Source organism: Ambystoma mexicanum, chromosome 3p, assembly GCF_040938575.1.
Source record: "Ambystoma mexicanum isolate Mex_15411 chromosome 3p, UKY_AmexF1_1, whole genome shotgun sequence".
NCBI lineage: Eukaryota > Metazoa > Chordata > Amphibia > Caudata > Ambystomatidae > Ambystoma > Ambystoma mexicanum.
The window spans coordinates 196,154,004-196,165,568 of NC_090925.1; the positions used below are offsets into that span (position 1 = coordinate 196,154,004).

At 47.5% G+C, this 11,565-nt stretch overlaps 1 protein-coding gene across 1 annotated transcript in view; it reads right to left on the reverse strand.

Annotated features, from left to right (window-relative positions):
- LOC138580241 (adaptin ear-binding coat-associated protein 1-like) overlaps positions 1-506 on the reverse strand; it is a 216,997-nt gene extending 216,491 nt beyond the window's left edge. The window contains exon 1 of the mRNA XM_069650619.1: positions 354-506. Within this exon, the coding sequence (XP_069506720.1) occupies positions 354-469 (116 nt within the window). The 5' untranslated portion in view covers positions 470-506. The remainder of the gene's footprint in view (positions 1-353) is intronic.
- Positions 507-11,565: the final 11,059 nt, after the last annotated feature.

Below are 11,565 nucleotides of genomic sequence, written 5' to 3' on the forward strand. Positions count from 1 at the left end.
GTACACGTACGTGAAGTCTGACTTATGACCTCGACCCAATAGTTGATGGTATTCTCATGAAGCACAGATGCAGCCCTTACTGTCACTGGTTTCGCTAATTTAAAATACAGGATTTCTAATATACAATGTGCCTCTTGCTCATAGTACGATCGATGAATACGATTTACGTGCGTTATTTTTAAAAACACATTTGCTGCCCTCGCTCGCCTGTGCCTCCCACAAAGGGTGCGTACTCGAATCCTAATGATTATAAATAACGGTTCCCTCATAGAATAAGGTCCAGCATAACCAATTGCCAGGGGGGACACGTCACAATGTGAACCGTGCGCGCGATGCCTGGCCGTTGCTCTCACCTGTAGCCTCTGTTTGAGGCCCGCGGCGGAATGCGATAGACGCTAACCTCGGGCTTCACGCATAGGACAGACTCATACTCCGCCTCCGCTGCCGCTGCCATCTTGGCTTCTCCCATTCTCCTCCCCCCTCCCTGGATGCAGAGGGGGGACTAGGAGCTGGGCAGTGACTAGCTCCCATTAGAGGAAGGGACCCACCAACGCGCCCTCGTCACGCTGCATTCCATGCAAATCACTTGGATTCTTTTGTATGCTACTTCCTGCAGGGCTGGCAGCGGGATTTGTTAGGCCCCTCGGGGCAAAAGATGTGTGGGACCCTCTTATGTGCATTGCAGAAAATGATGTCACAATATTAGTCTTTAATATCCATGGTAATAGAACTAACGTTCAGTATATGCATTTTAACTGTTAAGAACATGTATGTGCACATATCTGAATTGACTTGTTTTGGAGTACCACACTGAGCTAAATCATTTGTAGAGACGTCTAATTTCAACAGGTAAGATTCATTCAGATACGTTGATTTGCCCAGGAGCACACATTTTTGTCAAGTGGCCAGTGGTGAAGCCAGAATTTGACACTAATATGCAACTCAGGCACCTGAGCACATCATATCTATCTTCACAGCTGTAGATAGCTGAAACATTGTGGGAGGTCTTTTTGAAATGTTGGTTTCAAAACAACACAATCTGACTGTTGAATGCAGGGCACAAAAGTGGTGGTTGTGTTTTTCTAACTGTTTTTGCAGCAGTTTCATAATTGCTTTTATTTTTATGGTTTATATATTTGGACATATTGTCTAAACTAGCAATATACCTTTAATTTAGATGATTATTGTGACTCTCAAAGGAATGAATCTCCAAGCAATGCTTTTATTATTTTTGAAACGCACAAGGCCTCTTTCCGAGTTTGGTGGTAATTCCAGATTTGCCACCGAAATCTGTTACCGTTACTGCCACTTGGTCCTGTGGATTTACCACAGCATTACAATTGGTTGTAGGGCGTTGTTAGACCCATTTTGGGACTCCATGGGGTTTTTGACTGAATTATAATGAGCTGTAATTCCGCTGAATTTTGGCATTAAAGTGGAGGATTACCCTCCAGCATGATGCTGGCGATGAATCCTCTACTTTAAACCCAAACTCAGGATTTGGCGGCACGGTAAAAATTGAGGTAATTCCATTACTGCCCAAAACAGTGGCAGTAATGAATTTACCACCACTTTTTTACCGCTCTGCTAAACCTGCAACGAGGCAGGGAGCAAACTACTCTACCTACATGTCCCTCTTCCTCATACCAGTACTTACTTATGAGGTACCCAGCTCAATTGTCAGGCACCCTTTTATTTAATTCTCTTTTTTTCATGTTCCACCCCCCCACCAGGTTTATAACAACCCAGTGCCCCAACATGCTGTAGTTAAAATTGTTCCTTCCTTGGGCAGGTTCCCGGGACGGCTGCTGGGCTGTCTCATGCAACAACTACCCTCTCCCTGAAGGACTTGGAAGGGCACCAAAAGAATCATTACTCTGGTCGCAGCTTTTTGGCTCGGCCTTGGGGAACCGGCCATGAGGATTTGCGTTCCCGGGCCTCCTGTCGAACAAGGCGCCTCTGGTTGAACTGGATAGGGACCAAGCGTGTCACAGCTAAACTGCTGACATGACTCAGGAGGATGAAGAGTTCCGCGGGGTCCTAGTGACGGAGCATTAGTCTGTAGCAATGTGGCCTTGGGCGGCACAGCCATCTTGGGGCGTAGATAAGTAGACAGGGGAGGCTGTTAAAGCCTGTTTAGAAAAGTCAGGTTACCAGAGCAATGCTTGCAGTAACGGCAGCGATATTGGTATGGGGGACGACTAAACGTTCACCCATGCACTCATGGATGCTGATTATTTAAATGTTGGGTCCCAGGTTCTCCTCCGCTTGTATTCCTTGTCAGAGTACTCTTCAAACGTAAGGAGGCACTGAGAAAAGCAAAGGCATGGGAAGGCAGAGTGAGGCAGGAGTGTTGTGCTGTGTTGGGATTCTGAGACAGAGACCAGAACAGATCAAGCGAAGTCTTTCTTAATTGTCTACTATCATCTGTGCCAGGAGAAAGAACAGCTGAAAGCCCTGCCCACTCGTGGAGCGACGCTGAGTGAGGCAGGAGTGTTGTGCTGTGTTGGGATTCTGAGACAGAGACCAGAACAGATCAAGCAGAGTCTTTCGTAATTGTCTACTATCATCTGTCCCAGGAGAAAGAACAGCTAAAAGCCCTGCCCACCAGTGGAGTGATGCAGAGTGACGCAGAGTGAGGCAGGAGTGTTGTGCTGTGTTTTGCTTTGGTTTGCGGGATGGCGGTCACAAACTCTTGCAGTCGGCAAACAACTCTGAGAAAAGGTATTACATCTGTGGGAAGTCGCGCACGCACATCCTTGACGAAATAACACTGCTAATCCTGCTTTTCTGCTCTGAAAGGTGAGACTTACGAAGGCATTTGTAAAGTGAACTTTTTTTAAATTGAAGGTCCCACTGCTGCCGCAATGTGTTGCGACACAAATGCTTGTCGGTGACTTAAATTCTCCCTCTTCCCCCTTTCCCTCGAAGCAAAGTGCTCAGTGATCTGTAGCTTTTGGCGACTGCTGTTCTCTGCAAACCAACTTACTTGCTGCTGTGACCTCTAATGCATCACGAAAAACTAACAAACATTGGGGAGTAATTGAGCGTTTTTTAGGATAATTTTAGACAAAGTGTCTAGCCTCCTTATTCAACAACTGGCAATAGCGTGCTTGCCGGTTTGGACCGCTTGTGGCAGTTTGATGTGTTAACTCTGCCAGGACCATGTGCAGCTATTAAGTTGCGCGTATTTAGAACAACGTGAGACAGCCCTTTGCGTAGAGACACACTGATTGAGGGACAAGACTCAAGACGGAAGAGCAGAGTGTTTTAAGATACACTTGGAACTAAAGGCATATATTACTCCCTGCGGTGGGAACTGCAGGGCAAATGCTCTTTGAGCCACAACCATTTGTTTTGTGAAAGGTATCAATTTCCTTACCTTGTGGTGACTGTTGGGCTACGCCCTTTGAGCCACAACAAATACACTTTAAAGGTGCTTACCTCCTCGCTTTGTGATGACTGCGGGACAAACCCCTATGAGCCTGAACTAATTACACTGTGAAAGTCGAAGTGCGTCAAGTGATTGGCGCTACTGTGGTTGTGATTTATGAGTCTGTTGTGGGAGTCAGACTTCTACCTTCTAAACCTCAAAAAACATTTTACATGCTGTGACTGATTTACAAAAACAAAGGGGGGTCTGAGAGTTTCTCCACTACCGACCTATATACCGGGTTAGAGTCTCAACCAGAGTCTTTAGCTCACCATCCTTTCACAGAAGAGAAATGTCCACTACATATCAGTCTTTGTCCTGCCCAAGGGCAGTCCAGCACCAAAATGCCTGGCATTTCTTTTCTGGACAAGAGTACCAACAGCAACCCCATACACGTGTTTCGGCCCGGTTGGGCCTTGTCAGTGAGGTGGAGCTGTGCCTCTCTAAGGACAGTGAGCAAGGGTTCCACGTCTAGATTACCCTAGTAATTTGGGGGGAAAACCCAAACCTACTTAATATGCAAAAACAAAGGGGGTTCAGGGAGTTTCTCCACTACCGGCCTATGCACCGGGTTAGAGTTTCAACCAGAGTCTTTAGCTCACCACCCTTTCACAGAAGAGAAATTTCCAATACATATCAGTCTTTGTCCTGCCCAAGGGCAGTCCAGCACCTTAATTACTGGCAATTATCTTCTGAACAAGAGTACCAACAGCAACCCCAGACACATGTTTCTTAGAGAGGCACAGCTACACCCTACTGATGAGGTTCAACTAGACCGAAACACGTGTCTGGGGTTGATGTTGGTACTCTTGTTCAGAGGAGAATTGCCTAGCATTTCGGTGCTGGACTGCCCCAGGGCAGGACAAAGGCTGATAAGTTTGGGATATTTCTCCTCTGTGAAAGATAGTGAGCTAAAGACTCTGGGTAAAGCTCTTGTAACCAGGACTAATGTCTGGCAGAGAGTCTCCCACGACCCCCCCCTTGTTATTTGCATATTTCAAGTAACTTTGGGTCTCACCCTAAGTTACTAGGGGAATCCAGACGTGGACCCCTTGCTCACTATTCTTAGAGAGGCACAGCTACACCCTACTGATGAGGTTCAACCAGACCAAAACACCTGTCTGGGGTTGCTGTTGGTACTCTTGTTCAGAGGAGAATTGCCTAGCATTTCGGTGCTGGACTGCCCCAGGGCAGGACAAAGACTGATATGTTTGGGATATTTCTCCTCTCTGAAAGATAGTGAGCTAAAGACTCTGGGTAAGGCTCTTTTAACCAGGACTAATGTCTGGTAGAGAGTCTCCCGGTACCCCCTTGTTATTAGCATATTTCAAGTGACTGATTTACATGCATGTCCTAATGTCAACATGCTAATGCCTTGTGCCCCTCTTTTAAGCATGGTGACAAACGGACAAATGATTGCTGCAATAAACATGCCTCTCCCACTATCTCCCGAGTGTACCTCAAAACTGTCGTTTACGAATGAGATTCAAATTCTAAAGCCTGCGATAGGTGAGACTGAGACACCTCTGGCCATAGTCCTCGATGATCCCACAGCCCAGAAGACAAAACCTTGTCCCATTGCAATTGAAGCCTTTTTTCCATCTAAAGGGGCACCGACCCTCAGAACTGGTCTGGGATCTAGACTAATTGGAAATAAAGAAATGCCTGCTCCATTGTTAGGACCTAAAAGTATATCAAGGTTGCAAAGAGAGCTCGAGGATAGCATCTCTTCCCTCGAGGCCCACAGTTGGGACGATACTCCCCCAGATCCCCAACAGTCTTATGTGCCCGATTTTGACTCTTCAATCTCCTTGCTCGACACATCATCTTCCTTTAAACTTGTAAGGAAGTCCGATATTCCATTCACTTCAAACACAGGGGTTGATATTCCTGTTGCAAATGCATTGATTGAAATAAATCAGGTACAATGCATTATAGTGGGCCTATACGAGGGTTTAAAACTTGGGAACCAAATCAAACTCAATGCTCCTCGAATCGCTGCTATTTAAATTTGAGAATGTCAAGCTTCACATGACAGTGAAAGACTTTGGGCCTCATTACACGATAGGCGGTATAAAAATCGGAATTTTACGGCATGGCGCCATTAGCGTGTCCGCCCTCGCAAGAGGCCGCTAATAGCGTCCCATCACGAGTACGCGGACACGAGCATAGCGCCATGCCGTAAATGACCGTTCCGCCCTGCCGCTAAATACCCCAAAAAGCCCCTTACCGGCGCCCGCAAAACCGCCGATAGCGCCTCCGCCCTCCCGCTACCCGTAAATAGCGGACACCGCCATTACCGCACACCGTTAAAAAGCGGAACCGGAAATTACGTCGTCGCACAGGAACGGGAAAGAGCACAGCAGCCATCTTCAAAAACACAATCCATTGCCATCCACTGCATCCAGGACATATATCCAGGCAACTCCGACCAGGAACCATACCGGGTAGCTCGAGGATGCCGAAGGCGCTTAAAAAAACTGCTGATCGCCAGCGCAAAGAAAAGTTCACTAATGAGGAACTAATGATGCTGACCACCACACTTGCTGCAAATGCAGGAGTAGTATTTGTGAACGATATGCGGCGGGAGGCCCTCCTTCAGAAGAAGGCCATCTGGGCCGAAGTCGCGCTAAAAGTCAGTGCGGTGGGCACCACCACCCGGAGTGTCATGGAATGCCGCAAAAGGTGGGACGACCTCCGGGTGCGTGTGCGCAACATTTTATCTGTGAACCGCAACATGGCAATGGCCACAGGAGGTGGCGCAGAGTCCCCCTTGAAGATGAAGGAGTGGGAGGAGATATGTGCCTCCACAATAGGAGTCGAGTCGATAGAGGGGGTCGGCGATATGGAGCATGGCGTGGCCGTTTCATCGGATGGAGGTGAGTGTATGCACCCAAAAATGCGCAGTGAAGGGTGAGGGGTCCCACAATCATGTGTCCATATGAATGCCGTGGATCCAGCCACAAACAGACATGCATGCATCATCACATACCCACCAACACAGGGCCAATCATGCATGAGCCAGCCAACATCCCCATTCCATGCCTCCACAATGATGACCCCAAAATGCATCAAACTGCATGACGTATACATCTGCCATAATGCAGGTAGACCCATAGATGATGATTTACCCTTCTTATCACCCCTGCAGGATCACACACAGAAAATGATGAGCCACGCACGTCAGCACCCACTCCCACACCCATGAAAAAAGCCAGGAGGGATGCCACCGGGGACCACGCAACATCCTCTAGGGGACCCAAGAGTAGTGACCAGGACAAAGGCAGCAGGAGCAGCAGTGCCACGCAGCCAGAGGCCATGCCTGCCGCTGTTGTGGTAACCACGGGAGTGTGTCTCCCATCAATTGAAGGCAGCATGGAGGGAGTGCACTCTGCTGCCACCAGCTCTACGGGTAAGGCAGCAGCCACTGGGCCACTTTCCGATGCGGAGGAAGCACCGGTGAATGAGGATCTGAGTCAGAGCCCCATCCCCACACGCCACTTACTCGCATCCCCAATGTTTTCACCAGGTCCGTTCAGCCAAGGCGGATCGCCCGCCCACACACATGATGTGTCATGGAGCCCCCTGGAACCTACGCCTGATGCCAGTGCCATTGATCCAGGCGCATCAGCCATTCCACCGGCAGACAACGAGGAACTTGACCTATCAGCCATCTACCAGAGGCAGACCGAAATGGCTGGTCTGGTAGGTCAACATGTGGCAGAGATAGGGCACCTGAGGGAGGACATTGGTGCATTCGCACGCCAGACGAGGGAGGCCATGGAGGCATGCACCAACCGCATATGCAATGAGATGGGGCAACTCAGGCAGGCCATTATCCGCATTGCGGAGGCGATTGAGCGCAGATGTCCACTCCCTACCCAGGAGGAAACAGGCCCAGCCTCCTCTGGGAGTTCGCGGCAGACAAGCCCCCTACGCTATGCGCAACCTCAGGCGCACACCATCGCAAACGCCCGAAGAAGGAGCGAACAAATAGGGCCAACAAGGGATATCGGCCCCATTTGGGGAAGGACATGTTCACGCCTTGGAACTCACGTGGGAGTGTTGTGGGGGGAGGGAGGGGAGGGTGTATTCGGGGGTGTTGTGGGGGGAGGGGGGGAAGGTGTTTGCACAGTTGGGGTTATGCACTTTTTGTACACGTTATGTTCAAAATACACTCTTCTGCAGTTGAAAAACAGGCATGGTCTCCATCATTGTGTATGTGTGATTTTCTTTGGGAGAGGGCCCTTTGTGGGCCTCAAGACGGCCACAAGGGCAACAATGCACGTCTCTCCATGCATGATATTCCACCTTTGTTCCTGATGCTATTCCTGATTCCGATGCTGACGCGGATCCTGTCCCGCCATGCCATCGCCTCTTGCATGTCCGGGCTGGGCATTTCGGCAATACTCATCCACATCCACATCATGCTCATCTGGTGTTTGCATGGTGCCATGGGCACATTCTATCAGATGCACATTTAGTTGTGCCTTACACATACCATGGTCATCTTCGCCTTGATTCCGGGGGTTTGTTGGCTGCCCTTGTGGTGTTTCTGGGTGCCCCGGTGGTGCTTGCTGCGCAGGTCTCGGCCTCCTCCTCCTACTCCTACTCCTACGTCTCTTCGGTGCTGCCTGTTGTTGTTGGTGCTGCACTGCAGTCATGTACGCAGGCCTATGTCATGCTGCTGGTGTTGGGACCATCTTGCTGTGGGAAGGGGTGTGGGAAGGGGTGTGGTGTGCTCTTTAGTGCTGGCTGTCTCCATTGACTCCACCTGTGCTGGTTGTGTCCACCTGGGGCAGATGGGCAGATGGGAACACTGCTCAGGACTCTTAACGTGTGGTTTTCGATGCTGGTATTAGAGCCATGCCGGTACATGCTTTTTGGGTCTTTGGGATGCCGGTATTGCCGTGTACGCATGGGTTGTGATTGCGTGCTATTTGCGCCATGGCGCTGTTTACGGTGTGGGGGTCGCGCGCAAGCGGCCACGCCGCTATTGGTGGCGCCGTACTTTACGGGTCCACTAATAGCGGTGGGTCCGGGTCGTGATCGGCTTGGGAAAATACCGTTACCGGTATTTCGTTACCGGTAACGGTATTCCCTTACCGCCTACCGTGTAATGAGGCCCTTTGTATTTAATCAAAATCTCTCAAAAAAGCAGGAAGCAGGACAAGACCAAACTGCTACATACATGTCAACTCCTCATGTGGAGGTTATTAACACCTCTGCTGACCGAACAGCTAAAGCTGCTAGCATGACCATGACCATATATCCAGTCTGCCCCGAGGTACCATCCAGCACTGCTGAGTGTTGTAAGACATCATCTATGCATACGCAGACAAAATAAAATGACTTGTTACTACAGGTTGGAACAACCCTTCTTGCACCAGTAAAAATTGACTGCATCCCTGGGGCAGAACTTGGAATCACTTGTCTAGATGATATACCAGGGTGCAAGAGCAACTCATCTTAGTCATTCTAATTGAAACTCATACAAGAAAGCTAAATCCACAGTAAAGAAGATTCTACAATCAAAGAAATAAAAAACTGCAAAAGCAAAAAGGTGAACTCTTATTCCTCCCGTCAATTTGTGAACTTCTTGTTGTCCCAACCACTGGTTCAATCAGTTCTCTCAAATATCTCAAAAACCATAGGTCCTGAACATCTACCAAATAATGAGCATTCTGCAACTGCATCACTGCTGAAATCCTCTGAATCACAAGCTAAACTGGGCTCTAACCCCGCAGTGGTAGGACCAGTCATTACAAAATCTTGCTTACCTTTGGAATCCGACTCTGCCCAACCTGTAGTTAGCCAACTACTGCTGAGTAATCACCAGAATAAGACTTCAGCAATGGTTTTGCAGCGCACCGTGACTTATCAACAATTGGGGTAACGGAATCTTCGGCCGGTTTATCATCACGTCTAGAGGCAATCAATGCCCCCCAATACCACAGTCAGTGGGGAATATTAAACCTACAGCAGCATGGTGCCAATATCAAAAATCACTAAGAGCCTTACCTAGAAAAGATCATCAAATAACAGGAGCTCCTAAACAAATATCTGCAAATGAATTACAATGCTTGCTGCGCGCTTTGTCATATGTCCCCCCGAGCATTGCCCATTGGCTCCAGGGTCACTGAATAGAAGGGACATTATACAGGGAAAACAAAATATAACACAGAATAAAGCACCTACCCTTAATAGACTTTTAATTGAAAGTGTGATACCAGAGAATACATGTTTAACTCTGAACAGGACAAATATATTGCACTTACATCAAGAAATTCCCAGCTTGGAAGGGATCTCGACCAGAGACATTGGAAGGGTCTTCTTTTTTGATAGGTTTAGGACTGATAGAGGTGTTGCCTTTCTAAACTCTAAACCTGTTTACGATCTAGTATTACAAGCCCGGGACTCTCTTGGAACCTATGGTTTTGATCTTTCTCCTTATTTTGATGATAGCGATTTAGGTATGCAAGATCAACCTAATAGTAACCAAGGGTGTGAAGAAATTCAATCTTTGAAAAGAATTACGAGGAACTCTGAAGAAACTCAAGACTGGTCATGGTTGTTCAATGCAATGACTAATAAATAATATGATAGCTCAAAAGCCTTAGAATTTACATGGTCAATACTATCTCGGAACACAAAGGCCACACTAAACCTTTCTCTGTACTCAGTGTGGGGGTGGAATTCATGTTACCCATGGTGATATGTCTACAGGAGACGTGGCTGATGTATCCACCCTCCTTTGATGGTTTCGCTGTGTTGTTTCAGTCATCCCGATGAGGGGACCATGGTCAACAGTCGGGAGGACTACTCACCCTAGTGAAATCGAATAAGTGGTTTATTGTGGTGTCCTCTATCAATTCGAATTTTAGTGTCTTGGTAACACATGTACAATTGCTAATTACTGTGATGGTCAATATTCTTATTGTTAATATCTATTAGCATGAGAAAGTATAGGGCTGCATGACATTGTGGACCATCTGGTATCAACTGTTGAGGGTTGGAGGAAGGTGTTTGGCGATGGGCAAATTCTTGTTGTAGGCGATTTGAACTGTGAATGTCTCAACCAAACTACAGGCATGGAACTTTATAGTTCCCACATCGCCTCCTATCACAAATAACATAATGGGAGTCAATGGTTGGACTGCCTTTGCGGTCTAGGCTTGACCATATTAAACGGGACAGTAAAAGGAGATTCTCCCCCCCCAAACCACTTGGTCTAATAGGACAGCCCATTTCACAATAAACTATCTCTTTGCTGGTGGATGGCTGTTCGATTTCTGGAGCAAGTTAAAAATTACCCTTACCTCGCTGAGCTATCATTCAATGTTGCTGGCAGAATTCTGCACTGGATAGTCATCAAATGGTGATGAGAATTTGGGCCCTGTAGAGCTAAACACTAACACTGCAGGTAATTGTCTAATGTGGAGCTGCTTTTTAAGCACTAGAAAAGATCATGTCCTCCACCACTGAGGAGTGGAGGTATTATACATTCACTGCACAAAATTTTGATGGCTTCTTACAAGATCTAATTAAGCCCCATCAATCACAGGTGTAAAGTCAGGGGCCCATAAACTAACAAGGTCGATTCACTCATCTATTTGGGTTTCTTTCTATTCTCCAAATCAAGCCAAGTCAGCCTGTTTGAATGGTTGAAGAAGCGTGCCTACAACTTGACCAATCAGTTGGTAACGGTTGATCAGAAATATGGCAGATATACTTTAAAGCCAGTCCTAAGGTTCTACGAATGTAAGATCATACCAAAACTCTTGTATGGGGCCGAGATCCTTCCATTAGTACTTTTAGATTATTTAATCACCTTGGAGGGCTTGATTTGGCGGAGAATGCTACGGCTGCCTAACTGTGTACCAATTGACGCAATCAGGTATGACGTTGGTATTGTGTCAGTACAAGCTCGGGCAATTTGGAAAGTCTTATCACTTATAAGGAAAATATTGTTTCCCTCTGTGGCATCCTTATTTGAAGATTTGAATACTATACATGAGGCCCAGGGAAGCACATGGCTTGGAGAAGTCGACTCCTTTTGTATTAAACTCTTGACCGAACTGGGTAGCTCTGTATGGGACCTGAGGGATAAACCAATGGATACAAAAAAATTA